General features: G+C 33.3%; 1 protein-coding gene across 4 annotated transcripts; it reads right to left on the bottom strand.

Annotated features, from left to right (window-relative positions):
* On the bottom strand, positions 6194-12696 carry LOC109833257 (equilibrative nucleotide transporter 3-like). 4 transcript variants are annotated; one of them, XM_020400867.1, is made up of 10 exons: positions 12519-12696; positions 11133-11202; positions 10945-11049; positions 10558-10713; positions 10303-10446; positions 10110-10215; positions 8951-9123; positions 8689-8849; positions 6660-6918; positions 6194-6553 (listed from the first exon to the last, which is right to left on the bottom strand). In XM_020400867.1, exons 2-10 carry the CDS (start codon positions 11172-11174, stop codon positions 6446-6448), a joined length of 1254 nt encoding a protein of 417 aa, XP_020256456.1. In that variant the 5' UTR covers positions 11175-11202; positions 12519-12696; the 3' UTR covers positions 6194-6445. The 4 variants fall into 4 exon arrangements, with proteins under 4 accessions (XP_020256456.1, XP_020256454.1, XP_020256455.1 ...); XM_020400865.1 differs by lacking the exon at positions 12519-12696 and adding an exon at positions 12420-12518 and having other exon boundaries at positions 6195-6553; positions 8930-9123; XM_020400866.1 differs by lacking the exon at positions 12519-12696 and adding an exon at positions 12184-12405 and having other exon boundaries at positions 6195-6553; positions 8930-9123.

The following is a 13633-nucleotide window of genomic DNA, read 5'->3' as shown; positions in this document are numbered from 1 at the left end:
AGTAATGGTTGGATAATAACAGCCAGATAATAACATTGTAGCATCATAAAAAACTTGTAACATTTTATTTAAATTTCATATAATTGTACATTCATCTTCAGTTATTCCATAAGTGCTACCAGAACTAGAACTAGAAGCATAATAATTTATAAAATCAGTTATAATGTCTTTATATTCTATTGCTATACTTAACATTGCATAGGTGGAATTCCACCTATGGTCAACATCTTTTGGAATTAGTCTAGGCTTTACATTTTTTCTTTTTTACAAAATTATTTCCATCTTTTAAGTCTTTGTTCAGAAGCATTATGCATATAAGCAACTGTTCTAACATTTTCTATCATGGGTTTAATTTTAGTAAATGCACTTTGAACAATTAAATTTAAAATATAACAGATATACCTAATATAAAAAAGATCACCATGACATGGCAATGACAGAGTTGATCTGATAAAATTAACAGCTATATTGTTATTACTTGCATTATCTAGTGAAAGAGAAAATATTATTTCTGAAATTTCTAATTTCATAAGTTCTTCAATTATTAAATTTGCAACATTAATACCAGTATGTGACTCTTCTATTGTAATAAAAAAAACAACTCTTTTAAACATTTACCAATTTTCATTAATCCAGTGTGCTGTGATACATAAATATCCAGTTTGTGCTCTAGATGTCCATGTAGGATCTGAAATAGATACACTTGAACACTAGAAGAGGGGTGAATAGTGTTCTTTTAAAATATATGCAAAGTAGATTATAAATTGCAAAGAAAAATGGCAATCTCAGAAATTCACAATCACAAACACAAAGTTTTATACTGGTTCCACCAACCCGGTGTACATCCAGTCCCTAAGCAAATCCCGCTTGAGATTTTCACTATGATTTTGAAACCTTACAAAATCAAAAGCAAACCTGACCAATTTGCAAGACCATGCAAATTGCAACACCAATTGACAAGACCATGCCAATTGCCACCCAATCTCTAAACCAAGAGATCAACCATCTCAAACCCGAGAGAAATCCTTTTTGAAGCAAGAACACAATTGATCCTATAAGCCTTGAATGTGTAGTGAAGTGCTGCAGTGGCGTAGGATTTTTTTAACTCTCTGAATATTGTCTATACAATCTCTAAGAATGATTGAAACCAAGGCAATATCAGAAACTCTCTTTTTCTAAACACTTAGCATGGAAATCTGGAAAATTAGAGAGTGAATATACACAAAATGTTTGATCTTGCAAGTGTAAAACTTGGTGCTTGTGATTGTGAATTTCTGAGATTGTCATTTTTCTTTTCAATTTATAATCTACTTTGCATATATTTTAAAAGAACACTATTTACCCCTCTTCTAGTGTTCAAGTGTATCTATTTCAGATCCTACATTTGGTATCAGAGATAGGTGAAAGATGGCATCGTCAAATACAACACAATTCAAGGAAGGTCACTCTACAAATCATCCTCCAATGTTCGATGGTTTGAACTACAACTATTGGAAGTGTCGAATGAAGATATACCTTCAATCAATTGGCTACAAACTTTGGAACGTTGTGGAAACAAAATATGAGAAACCAACCACTCCTTTTGCGGAATGGACTACATCTCAAAGGAAAAATGCAAATTTGGATTCTAAAGCAATGAATGCCTTATTTTGTGCACTTGACAAGAATGAGTTCAATAGGGTGTCAACGGCCACATCCGCATATGATATTTGGCACACACTCGAGGTAACTCATGAAGGTACAAGTAATGTTAAAGATACTAATAATAATTTAAATGAGACTATTGGAGAAATGTTCACAAGATTCACCGACATCACAAATTCTCTTATTGGTCTTGGAAAAACTTATACTCAAGTGGAGATGGTAAGAAAAATACTTCGTTCACTTACTCCACAATGGGAAAAGAAAGTTACCGCAATTGAAGAAGCCAATGATTTGTCAACTCTTACGGTTAAAAATCTTATTGGTAATCTTATGGCATATGAAGTACAAATTGAAGATAGGAAGAATGATGAAGAATCTAAGAAAAAGAAAGTTCTTGCATTCAATACTACTTCAGATAAAGAAGATTCAGATGATAATGATGAAGAAATGGGCATGTTTGCACGAAAATTTCGAAAATTCATCAAAAGAGGTAATTATATATGTTTGAATGTTAGTAAATTCAATAAAAGTAAAGAGAATTTGAATAATTTGCTCTTATTTCAAAAATCTTCAAACAATCATTTTCGCATTGGATTTGTTCCTAAGTATTTTATAAAGAATGATTATGTTTTGAAGAATAATAATAAGAATATTCATGCTAAACAAAATAAGTATATATGGATTCCTAAGAATTTGAATATTCATGATAGGAATTATTATATTTCATCTTATATTTATGAAGTTTGCAATTCAAAGAATTACACTTATGTTAACAAATGGAAACCAAATTCCAAGTGGATTTGGATTCCTAAGGGCTAATCCTAATGATATAATATAAAAGGGTACCAAAGTGCTTGATATTTTTATTAAGGTACCCAAGAAAAGAAATTTTTAATTAGAATTATGTTTATTTCTTTTTGCTAATGACAAAGGGGGAGTTATATAGAAAATTTTAATTTTAAATTTTTTACTAATGCTTTGATGCAGGGGGAGTAAAAGATTTTATTTAATGATTTCATGCAGGGGGATTAAAATTTTTATATCTTAATAACATATATTTGTCATCATCAAAAAGGGGGAGAATGTTAGGAATCTTGACCCCAAGATTAGTTTGTTTTGATGATAACAAATATTATATGTTGTGTGTATTATGTGCTAACATTTGTTTTGCAGTATCAGAGCTATATCAACAATTATATTCAAAGAGATACTCAAGACATAGATGAGTTCAAGGCAAAATGAAGCAAAGAAGAAGATATACTTTATTGTCAAAATGTAATTTTATATTTTCTTTGCTTAGAAATTTGTACAAGCCTTGATCACTCACACACATGCACACACATAGTGTTAGAACACACTAACACATGCTTAGTGTGTTGGGTAACAATAGAAATCCCCTATGTTAGTCATTAGAGTTTATAGATATTAAGTGAGTCTTAAAACATTTCATTTACACCCCTTAGAAATTAGAATCTGGAAAAACTCAAAAGACCAAAGTTGTAGGTCTCTTCAAGAGCTTTCCAACAAATCTTAAATCACCTCATTCCGATATCGGATGAGAAAGTTATAGTCAAAATACTAAACAGAAAAATTCCAGAATCTGAGTTTACAGTGTAGTCGACTACTATGCCTTATAGTCGACTACTGAGCAATTTTCTGACTTCACAGAGTCTGTTTAGACTCAGTGTAGTCGACTACAGATGTAGTTTTTCCAGATTTCAGGTTTAAAATAAGTGACTGTTTATAGCCGTTTTGTGGACGTTAATTGGGTTTAAAATTATGTCATTTCAGAGGCTATAAATAGGTTTAAACATCAGAAAACAACAACCAAGTTTTGCACTTACAAGATCAAACATTTTGTGCATATTCACTCTCTAATTTTCCAGATTTTCATGCTAAGTGTTTAGAAAAAGAGAGTTTCTGATATTGCCTTGGTTTCAATCATTCTTAGAGATTGTATAGACAATATTCAGAGAGTTAAAAGAATCCTAAGCCACTGCAGCACTTCACTACACATTCAAGGCTTATAGGATCAATTGTGTTCTTGCTTCAAAAAGGATTTCTCTCGGGTTTGAAAGGATTGATCTCTTGGTTTAGAGATTGGGTGTCAATTGGCATGGTCTTGTCAATTGGTGTTGCAATTTGCATGGTCTTGCAAATTGGTCAGGTTTGCTTTTGATTTTGTAAGGTTTCAAAATCATAGTGGAAATCTCAAGCGGGATTTGCTTGGGGACTGGATGTACACCGGGGAGGTGGAACCAGTATACATGCTTGTATTTGATTGTGAATTTCTGAGATTGCCATTTTTCTTTGCAATTTATAATCTACTTTGCATATATTTTAAAAGAATACTATTCACCCATCTTCTAGTGTTCTAGTGTATCTATTTCAGATCCTACATTTATAATCTCTGATACCAAATGTAGGGTCCTGATTTTGCTTATGTATACCAAGTGTAGGATCGTGACCCTTAAGAATAGAGTGCGCTCTTATAAAAATCTGCGGAAGCTTTACACTTAAACACTAGAGGGCGAGTTTGCAAAGTATATTATAAATTGCAAAGAAAGAATGGCAATCTCAGAAAATAAACATCACAAACACAAGCATGTATACTGGTTCCACCTCCCCGGTGTACATCCAGTCCCCAAGCAAATCCCGCTTGAGAGTTTCCACTATGATATTTGCAAGACCATGCAAATTGCAACACCAATTGACAAGACCATGCCAATTGCCACCCAATCTCTAAACCAAGAGATCAACCCTCTCAAACCCGAGAGAAATCCTTTTTGAAGCAAGAACACAAGTGATCCTATAAGCCTTGAAAGTGTAGTGAAGTACTGCAGTGGCTTATGATTCTTTTAACTCTCTGAATATTGTCTATACAATCTCTAAGAATGATTGAAACCAAGGCAATATCAGAAACTCTCTTTTTCTAAACACTTAGCATGAAAATCTGAAAAATTAGAGAGTGAATATACACAAAATGTTTGATCTTGCAAGTGTAAAACTTGGTGCTTGTTTTCTGATGTTTAAACCTATTTATAGCCTCTGAAATGACATAATTTTAAACCCAATTAACGTCCACAAAACGGCTATAAACAATCACTTATTTAAAACCTGAAATCTGGAAAAACTGCATAGTCTAAACAGACTCTGTGAAGTCAGAAAATTGCTCAGTAGTCGACTATAAGGCATAGTAGTCGACTACACTGTAAACTCAGATTCTGGATTTTTTCTGTTTAGTATTTTGACTGTAACTTTCTCATCCGATATCGGAATGAGGTGACATATAATATTTGTTATCATCAAAACAAACTAATCTTGGGGTCAAGATTCCTAACAGTCCAAATATCAGAAGTTAAAGAAAATTTACAGTTTAAATTTTTAAAATAAGAAATTATTTTTCTTTGTTCCTCCTGATAATATTTTAAAATATCACGTTGACAGGTTTGACGAGAATTTTTTTTAAATGCAGGATAAAAACCATCTCTAAACATATCTTCAAATTAATCATTTTCTACTAATTTAAAAGAAAGGTTTTTAAGAATGATAAACCTGATTATGCATTTTCTGGCTCTGGCAGCGTCATAGTTCTAACTACCGAGACTACCAGAAAAAGAGGATTGAGAAATCATAGATTGTCGGATATCACCTTGAGAAGTCTGATCTTTGTTGTGTTTATCTAAGTAGTGTTTGAGGTGGTTGGTGCCGCTCTTATGATGAGCTTGAAAAATCTTGCCGCACAACGCACACTTAGCCTTTTGGGTGAGGATCCTACCGTGTTCATCCTTAGTGACGTCGATCTTCTCGTAAAAATTCCACACATCGGATCTTGACCTTTTAGGAGCTCTTGGTGCAGATTCGTTGCCACCAGATTCGGGATTAACTTCGGTAGGAGTAGACCCAGTAGGAGGACTCATTTCAAGATCGGGAGATAGGTTTTGCTCTTCATAATCAGATCCGGAAGCCATTTGATGAAAGGATTAGAAAGTATAAGAGAGTATAAGAGTATAAAAGAGAAGTAGATGAGTTTTGGTGTGAAGAAAATAAATGAAAACCCCCTCTATTTATAGAGCCAGCCACATAAACAAATGACCAAAATAACCTCACAAAATAGCCGTTTTTTATCGTTTTTGGGGACAAAATGGTCAAAAGACCGTTTATGGAAGTTGTGGTTGGGTCGGGGGCCCGGCCCGGCCCAACCGTTTTGGCCACAACGACTTATCTCGCAACGGTCGAACCTATGGTGACCGTTGCACAATCCGGCGGGCTCCGAGACCCGGGCTGCGCCGGCCGATTTTGCGGCAGCCGACCTATTCGGGCCGAGCGTACTCGGGCCCGAAACCCGGTCGGACCCGGATTTCCGGGCCAGGCCGGGCCGGCGGGCTTTTTGGACATGCCTACCCCTCCCCTCCCCCTCACTCTTCAAAATTTCTAATAATAAGACACTTATGTCACTTTTAGGAATAATTTCTAAAAAATCTATTCATATTAATATGGATTATTAAAATGTTAAAAATATTTTTAAGCACAAGTTTACTTGCATGCGGCAGAGAACTAGTTGAGTAAATAAATACAACAAATTGTGGTTCAATCTTCTCTCATGCCCTTGGTTACATGAATCATGCAACTCGGTTCAATCCCATTAAAAACCATCTTTCAGTGTATATTTAATTGAGGAACTACTCACCTGAATACAAGTAAAAGGAGCTACTGAAAATAACCCTTTAAACTACTAAAATGATAAATACTTTTTTTTTAATGTTCAGAAATTTGAAATATTTAAGCCACTGCATCATCATCACCAGCCTTTGCCAATGAGCCACAGCCAGTCAAGTACAACTCCTGAGAATATACCAGCAAGAAGAAAAGTGACAAGCAGATTTCCAAGTGCATTCTGCTCAGGTCCCTGTACAACAAAAAACCATAAGTTCTCTTCGTAGTCACAATCAATAAACATAGTTTCAACTTTCAACTAACTATTGATATGCATTATTAGAATTTAGTTCACTGACCTTGTAACCTTTGGGTGCTTCAGTCATAACACAGACTGTAAGGTGACCATTTGTTACCCCTAAGAAAGATGTCAACAGTATCATCCAACCTTGGTCTCCATATTTTGCAGTGAAGTAGAATGCCGGAATTAGTAAGAACCGAGAAAGAATTGCAGCCATCAGGCCTTTCCTTGATTTTATCCTTAGACATTCTATTAGAGGTATATATCTTCCAATGAGATCCCATACGTTGAACGTAGCAATCAAGACAAGTGCATACCTGATGACAGAGAAAACCACTTGCAATCGTATTAAACAAAAAATTGTACTGTTATGTTGTTATTATAGGAAATAGGTGAATTTCACAAAACCTGCTTGAACTTTGGACGTCTGTCACAAAACCCCCTGAACTTTATAAATCATAGAACGAACCCCCTCTACCAGAACTTTGAAAATTGTAGTAAAATTTGGAAACTCTCATAAAACGTGCTAAGAGGTAGAGGTGAAAGTTAAGCTCCGATTGGATACTATGATATTTTACTTGTTTCCGTTGTGTTTTTGTCAAAAACAAAACACAATGCGTTTGGAAACCATGGTGTTTTTTGAGCTAAATCATTCTCAAACAAAAAACACAACACTTATTTCAAAACAGCTTTTAGGTGTTTTAAGTTTGGTGTTTTGGGTTTGAGTTTGAGAAGGTGTTAATATAATATCTTACATAATATATTAAATGTAATTAATATAGAGTTATTATCAACATGCTTATTATATTACTATACTATACTATATTATAGTTATTTTAATATATTAGTAATATTTATTAAATAATATAAAAAAATAATAAATAAAATATCTTATATAATAATATAATAACATATTAAATACCAATATTTAATATGTTAATAATGTATTATATAATAAATAAATAATAAAAAAATATAAATAAACTAATAAAAATAATAATAAAGTTATTGATAATAAATAATAATATAATAATGATATAATAATATACTATAAAATAAGTATAATCACAAATAAATTGTAATAAATTAATAATTATAAAATATTATATAATAGTAACATATTTAATAATAACATAACAATATAATAATATTATTATAATAACATATTGTATAGTAAATGTAATATAATATATAAAATATTAATATATTATGTAGTAAATAATATAAATTATTATAAACTAAAATAATTTTTAATAATAAAATAATTTATTGCTAACAAATGTTAATGTAAAAATAATATATTCATAATATAATAATTTTTATTTATATCATAAACACTAATATATTATTAAATTACTATTAATAAACTCTAACATATTAAAAACTATAATATATTATATAATATTAAAATATTTATAATATATTACTTTATTAATAACATACAAAAATATTGATATAATATACAACAATAACAATTTGATTTACCAAAATAATTAAATATATAATTATTTGAAAAAAAAAGTAATAATTATAATATAATATAACTCATTACAGTACAATATAATATTATAATACATTATACAATATTATATTGCATAACATTTAATACTTATAATACTAAAATAATGTAAACTAAATATTATAACATTTTATTTATAATATATTTTATTATAATTAATATATAATATATTAATAATATGTTTAATACTAATGTTATAACGGCTCAAATTAGTGTTGACCAAAAATACTTAACATAGTGACATTTAAAGGGAAAAACACAACACCATGGTGTTTTTTTACAAAAACACAACAAGAAAAACACCATGGTATCCAAATGAAGCCTTAAACTATCATTTCTATGTTTTACCAATCTTACAAAAAAAAGGTAATATATAATCTATATTTAGTAGATTAGGAGAAATTTGTCCAGAGAGTTGTCACATGAAGATCAGTCATGGTACTTAGGTAAAACAAATTTAGGGTGATTTTCTATGATTTATAAAATTCAGGGCGGTTTGTGCAAAATACCCCAATGTTCAGGGGGTTTTGTGAAATTTTCCCTAGAAAATTAAAGAACAATCATTTACCATGAACCCAAGCTATGTGATCCAGTATCCTCTGATAAAAATCCAGGAAATATTGACAATGTCAGAACATATATGAGATACAAATCAAATGCATAATCTACGTTGTCTAGTAGCAATTCTTTGTTACTTAAACGCTCCAGGATTTTTGGATCTTCTTCAACCTGCAACATTTCATGTAAAGTTAGAATAATGTTTTATTTTATGAAGTGCAATTCATCAAATGAAATGAGAGCAATCATACAGCAATTAAAGAGAGACCAACTTCATGGTTTTGCCGTTGAATGCCAGCGGCAATGAGGTCTGCAGAAACTGTTTTTGATCCTTCAGCAGCTGCTTTAGATCGATAGTACTTGACAATTGGTAGCTTTGGAAAGATAAATGCATATAAAAGAACACAAAGCAGTTCGAAAAATGCTGAGATAGCAAAGAACAATGCTGCAACAATAAGCTACTAGTGTCAGTATTTTAGGAACAATTTCAATGAATATCTTACAAAAGAATTGTAGCTGTCTTTAGCAATTAAAAAAATGAAGGAAGAAGTTCACAAGAAATTCACACACTTCATGGCAAGTTAGATATTTAAACAAACCGTCGCATGAAGCCAATAGACACATGATGATGATGGTACATGGAATGAGAAAGCAGTTTTCAGAAACAAATAATATTTCATTTTAAAGTGTGTAGCATTACAGAGTTAGTCTTATACAAATTATTTCGTATTTCTGACTGATGCCCTATATGACATTTGAACATTCTGTGCATTTTAAATGCTATTGCAGTTTATGCAGGACAGCAACAAAGATTCAGCTACTTAGGTCCTCGTCAGGGGGAAAAGGAGCTACTTCGATCTTCACATTTCATGATTTTATGACCCATGCATAATAAATCCAAAATGAAAATGATCCTTCAATCTTGTTCCTAAGGACTTGCAGTTTGTCATCACAACATTGCTCATCTATTAAACCTTCTATTAGGCCCTTGTTTCCTGTAAAATATATTCTCGTACTTGATTTTTTTTTAATTATGATATATTTTAGTCCCCCTTGAATCTGCGCATGCAGTTGAGCAAGCTATGCTTCCATCAATTGATGCGATTCATTGAAAGTGTGTGTTTGTATGTTTGTGCCTAATTAATGGATCACTATGTGCTTAATATGCTAATCTGCTACTTTTTGTGTATCTGCAACAGGTTCATTGGATACAGTGAGGTCTAGTTTTTACTATAGAGGTCCTTACAATTATTCCTAGCTTTTCCTTACAATCAAGTCTAACTTTTACCAATGTTTCTCATGGTGAAAAACCAGTGCAAGCTGCACATATAATTGAGTGAAAAAAGTATAGAGGAGAATATGCATTTAACAAGAAAATCCTCAAGAAAGTAAGGCTGTATGAATAATATGAATATAATAGTTTTCACGTACTAGCTCCCTTGCGTAGACCATCTTGAGAATTCTCGAAAGCTGCCTTTGTTATGAACCTTAAAGCAGAGGTGAAAGCACCGGATGCAGCTAAGCCAGCAAAATATGACTGTATTTCCACCGAAAAATTAAATATATACATGGGCAGTATTATGAAGAGTAAGTCAAGAATCCATACACCTAATCTCTTAACTACCTGAATAAATTCTGGGCACATCAAAGACAGATCACCAACCATTCCACCTTGAACATGAGCATCCGCAATTCCGAATACTCCACTAATAATACACACTCCAATAAATGGCCAAATTCCTCCTCTACCAGATGTTGCCACATCCAACTACAGTGGATAATTTTTAGAGTTAGGTTTTAAGTGTTCAGAAAAAACCAACACAAAAAGGTTGAAAGGTGAATATAATGCAATAGTGAAAGGAAAACTGTAGAGACTTACAACAATTAATAAAGCTGAACTTATGAAGAAAAGAGAAAATCCTCCTAGATTTCGAGATCTCGTATTGAGCCTTGCTTCATGGTACGTCAATATTGCAACCGTCACAAAGGCAAAAGGTTGATAAACAAGTGATAGTACCCTTGTAGGATGGTAATCCTTCAATGCAAGCAAAACAGAAAGAAGTGCATTACGCGACCACATATTACACCTTCAAACTCCAATCAATCTCTGAGAACTAGCAATCTAGGCAACAATCATCTATAGCACTTAGCATATGCACCTGGTTTTTCTCGTATTATACCCATAAAAACACTAGAAACGACCAAACAGAAATACGATCAAACATCAAGCTTGAATTCATAGGATAAAAGATGTAGAGGCACGTACTGGAAAGATATCCGAATAGTAATCTTCAATAGTCAACATGCTATTCCATGAGACAAGGGATCCATTTCCCAGAAGCCAGCAAACAAGCAATGCAGTAAACTTTCCCTGTTATTCGTTGATTTGCTCATACACTAAGTAATCTACATTATACAAGAAGTGAAAAAGAGTATATGTTTCATGTAAAGAACCTCTTGTCTGGCAATTGACTCAGTTGCAGTGCCATGATTCATGGCTGCAAGCTGCCTCCTTCAGCCACTTCTATTTACATAACCAAATAATACATGTCATAAGATTATATAGGATGTGCAAAATTATATGTAGGATGTGCAAAATTATATGAAACATGTTTATGTACTAGCAGTGAAAGGACTGAAGCTTTCCTCAACTTTAAATTACAGTAAATTCAACAGAAAAAGAGGAATGGTAAGTGCATGTCTATGAAGAGATCAATTTGGAAACATCAGTAAGATTACAGACATTAAGAAAAAGGATGGGTCCTCGAAGCAAAGCCCAAGCCTGATATTTCCATTGCCAAGATGGTTGTTTACATAACAAGATTAAAGACATATTAAACAAGCCAAGTAAATAACAAGATGGAAATATAGAAAACAGGAAATATTCACATCGAAGTTGAACGTATATATGCCCTCTCGTGAAACTCAGAAGATCAATTTCATTGAGAAAAAACGACATGAACTTCGGTTGGTGCTTGAATTCGCTTACTTAGAAAAGTGCTAACATACTAACTGAAAATTCATATTGCAAAATACAAAGTTGTCCTTGAACATAAACCCTGACACCAAATTGCAAATTGTTACAACAAGAAAAATAAAAAATAAATTGTGTCACATAGAAGTATTGCAAACTAAAACATAGGTTTCAAAAAAGAAAAGGAGAAGGAAGTAGACAATTGTTTGTATAGAAGAGAAGAAATACCACACGAGAATAACCCATAAACAATCCAGTGAATTATCAGCACACTTCTTGAATGTTTCGCCAAGAAAAAGGTTATTCTCATTAAACAACTATATGAATCAAACAAGACAGAAACTATACATATGACAATGATTAAAAAATCACTAATTTGATAACAAATCAGGTACAAAATGAATAAATGTCGGGATAATGAACCTAAAAAATCAAAATCTGCAGTAACCTCCCTCACAAACAAAACCCAGATCATATCTAATCCCCTAGCGTATACTACAGTGACAGAAAATGCCAACAACTGAAACCAACCTATATAAATGACAGGACAAATGCAGATTTATTCCATAAAAGGAAAGGCTTCTTGTAAGGGAGGAGTATTCACAGGGGGAGTGGCAAAGAACAGAATCCTATACTAAATCAACCACAAATGAAATAAATGAAAAGGGGATACAGAGGCCAATGAGCAACCAAAGTCAAATCTTATCTCCTGTATTCGGACCATTGAAGACTCAAGTAATGCCAAATAACACCAATCGTTTACTCACTGAAGCTAGTTGAAATTTATTTATGCATCAAAAGAACATATTATTCCAAAAACCCAGATCTCATTTTCATGGCAGAAGATACTTTCAGGCAGAACTAACCCAAAATAGATGCAAAAGGGTTGATAAAAGTGAAGAGAGGAGAAACTACTCTCATTGAAGAAATTTCATTAGCAACTTTATACTGCTCAAATGTTGTTCTCTCCATGCTTTAGATCCAACTTATCTTATGGAAATAAAATAATACTTTTCTAATTTCCCCATTACTGCATAGCGTGGGAAAGCTATATTGTAGCAGAGTAGGTTGATAAATTAAAAACAAAAGGTGCATGATTATAGGGATCCTAAAAGCTATTACAAATCACACAAAATAGCAGTACAACCAATTTTACGTGGTTCGACAAATTGCCTACGTCCACGGGGCAAGGAGGGGGGATAGAGAGAGAGAGAGGGAGAGAATACAACTAGGGTTTACATAAGAATCTCACAAATAAAACCCTCACACAACACTCTCAAATCCCTCACAAAGCTCTCTCAAAAAAGGATGCACAAGAAAACCCTAAAAGAAAAGCCTGGTATCAGATTTCCAAGCCGCAAAGCAACCTCCTGCGCTCAATTGCTCTGCCTTTTTCTCCTGCCGCAAAAGAAAACAAAGCCCTCAATGCTACCCTAAAAACCTAATAAAGTATTGTTTATATAGGGAGCAGTTGGTTCGTGGGCCGGCTTCACGCGGAAACAAACCGCGTTCTCTTTCTCATACACGTGGTAGACCCACGTTCACAATTCTCCACCTCGGTGAAGTTTTCCCAAAACTGAGCCGACACCAAAGCAACCAAATGTCCCACTTGTTGTGTCCAGTACGGACTCAATCCACAACAAGTCGAGAACCCAAACGAGAGTCCAAACAATCTCACCCCCATTAAAATCAACTAATCCAAATCGGCTGCATCTGAAAGACTGCCTACGTATCCTCTTGCCCAAGGAATCAAGCCGAACGTAGTTCACCCAAATGGCCGCCAACGGCCTCAACAATCACGAATGTGCAACAAGTTTCGACAATGATCAAACTTGTTGTTCGGAACCACCTTAGTGAGCATATCTGCCGGATTATCCTTTGTGTGGACTTTAACAATCTCTACATCGCCATCTTCAAGAACATCCCGAACGAAGTGATAACGAACGTCAATATGCTTCGTCCTCGCATGAAAAACCTGATT

This window comes from Asparagus officinalis, chromosome 3 (genome assembly GCF_001876935.1).
Source record: "Asparagus officinalis chromosome 3, Aspof.V1, whole genome shotgun sequence".
Taxonomy (NCBI): domain Eukaryota; kingdom Viridiplantae; phylum Streptophyta; class Magnoliopsida; order Asparagales; family Asparagaceae; genus Asparagus; species Asparagus officinalis.
This window is presented reverse-complemented; position numbering and strand designations above follow the sequence as displayed.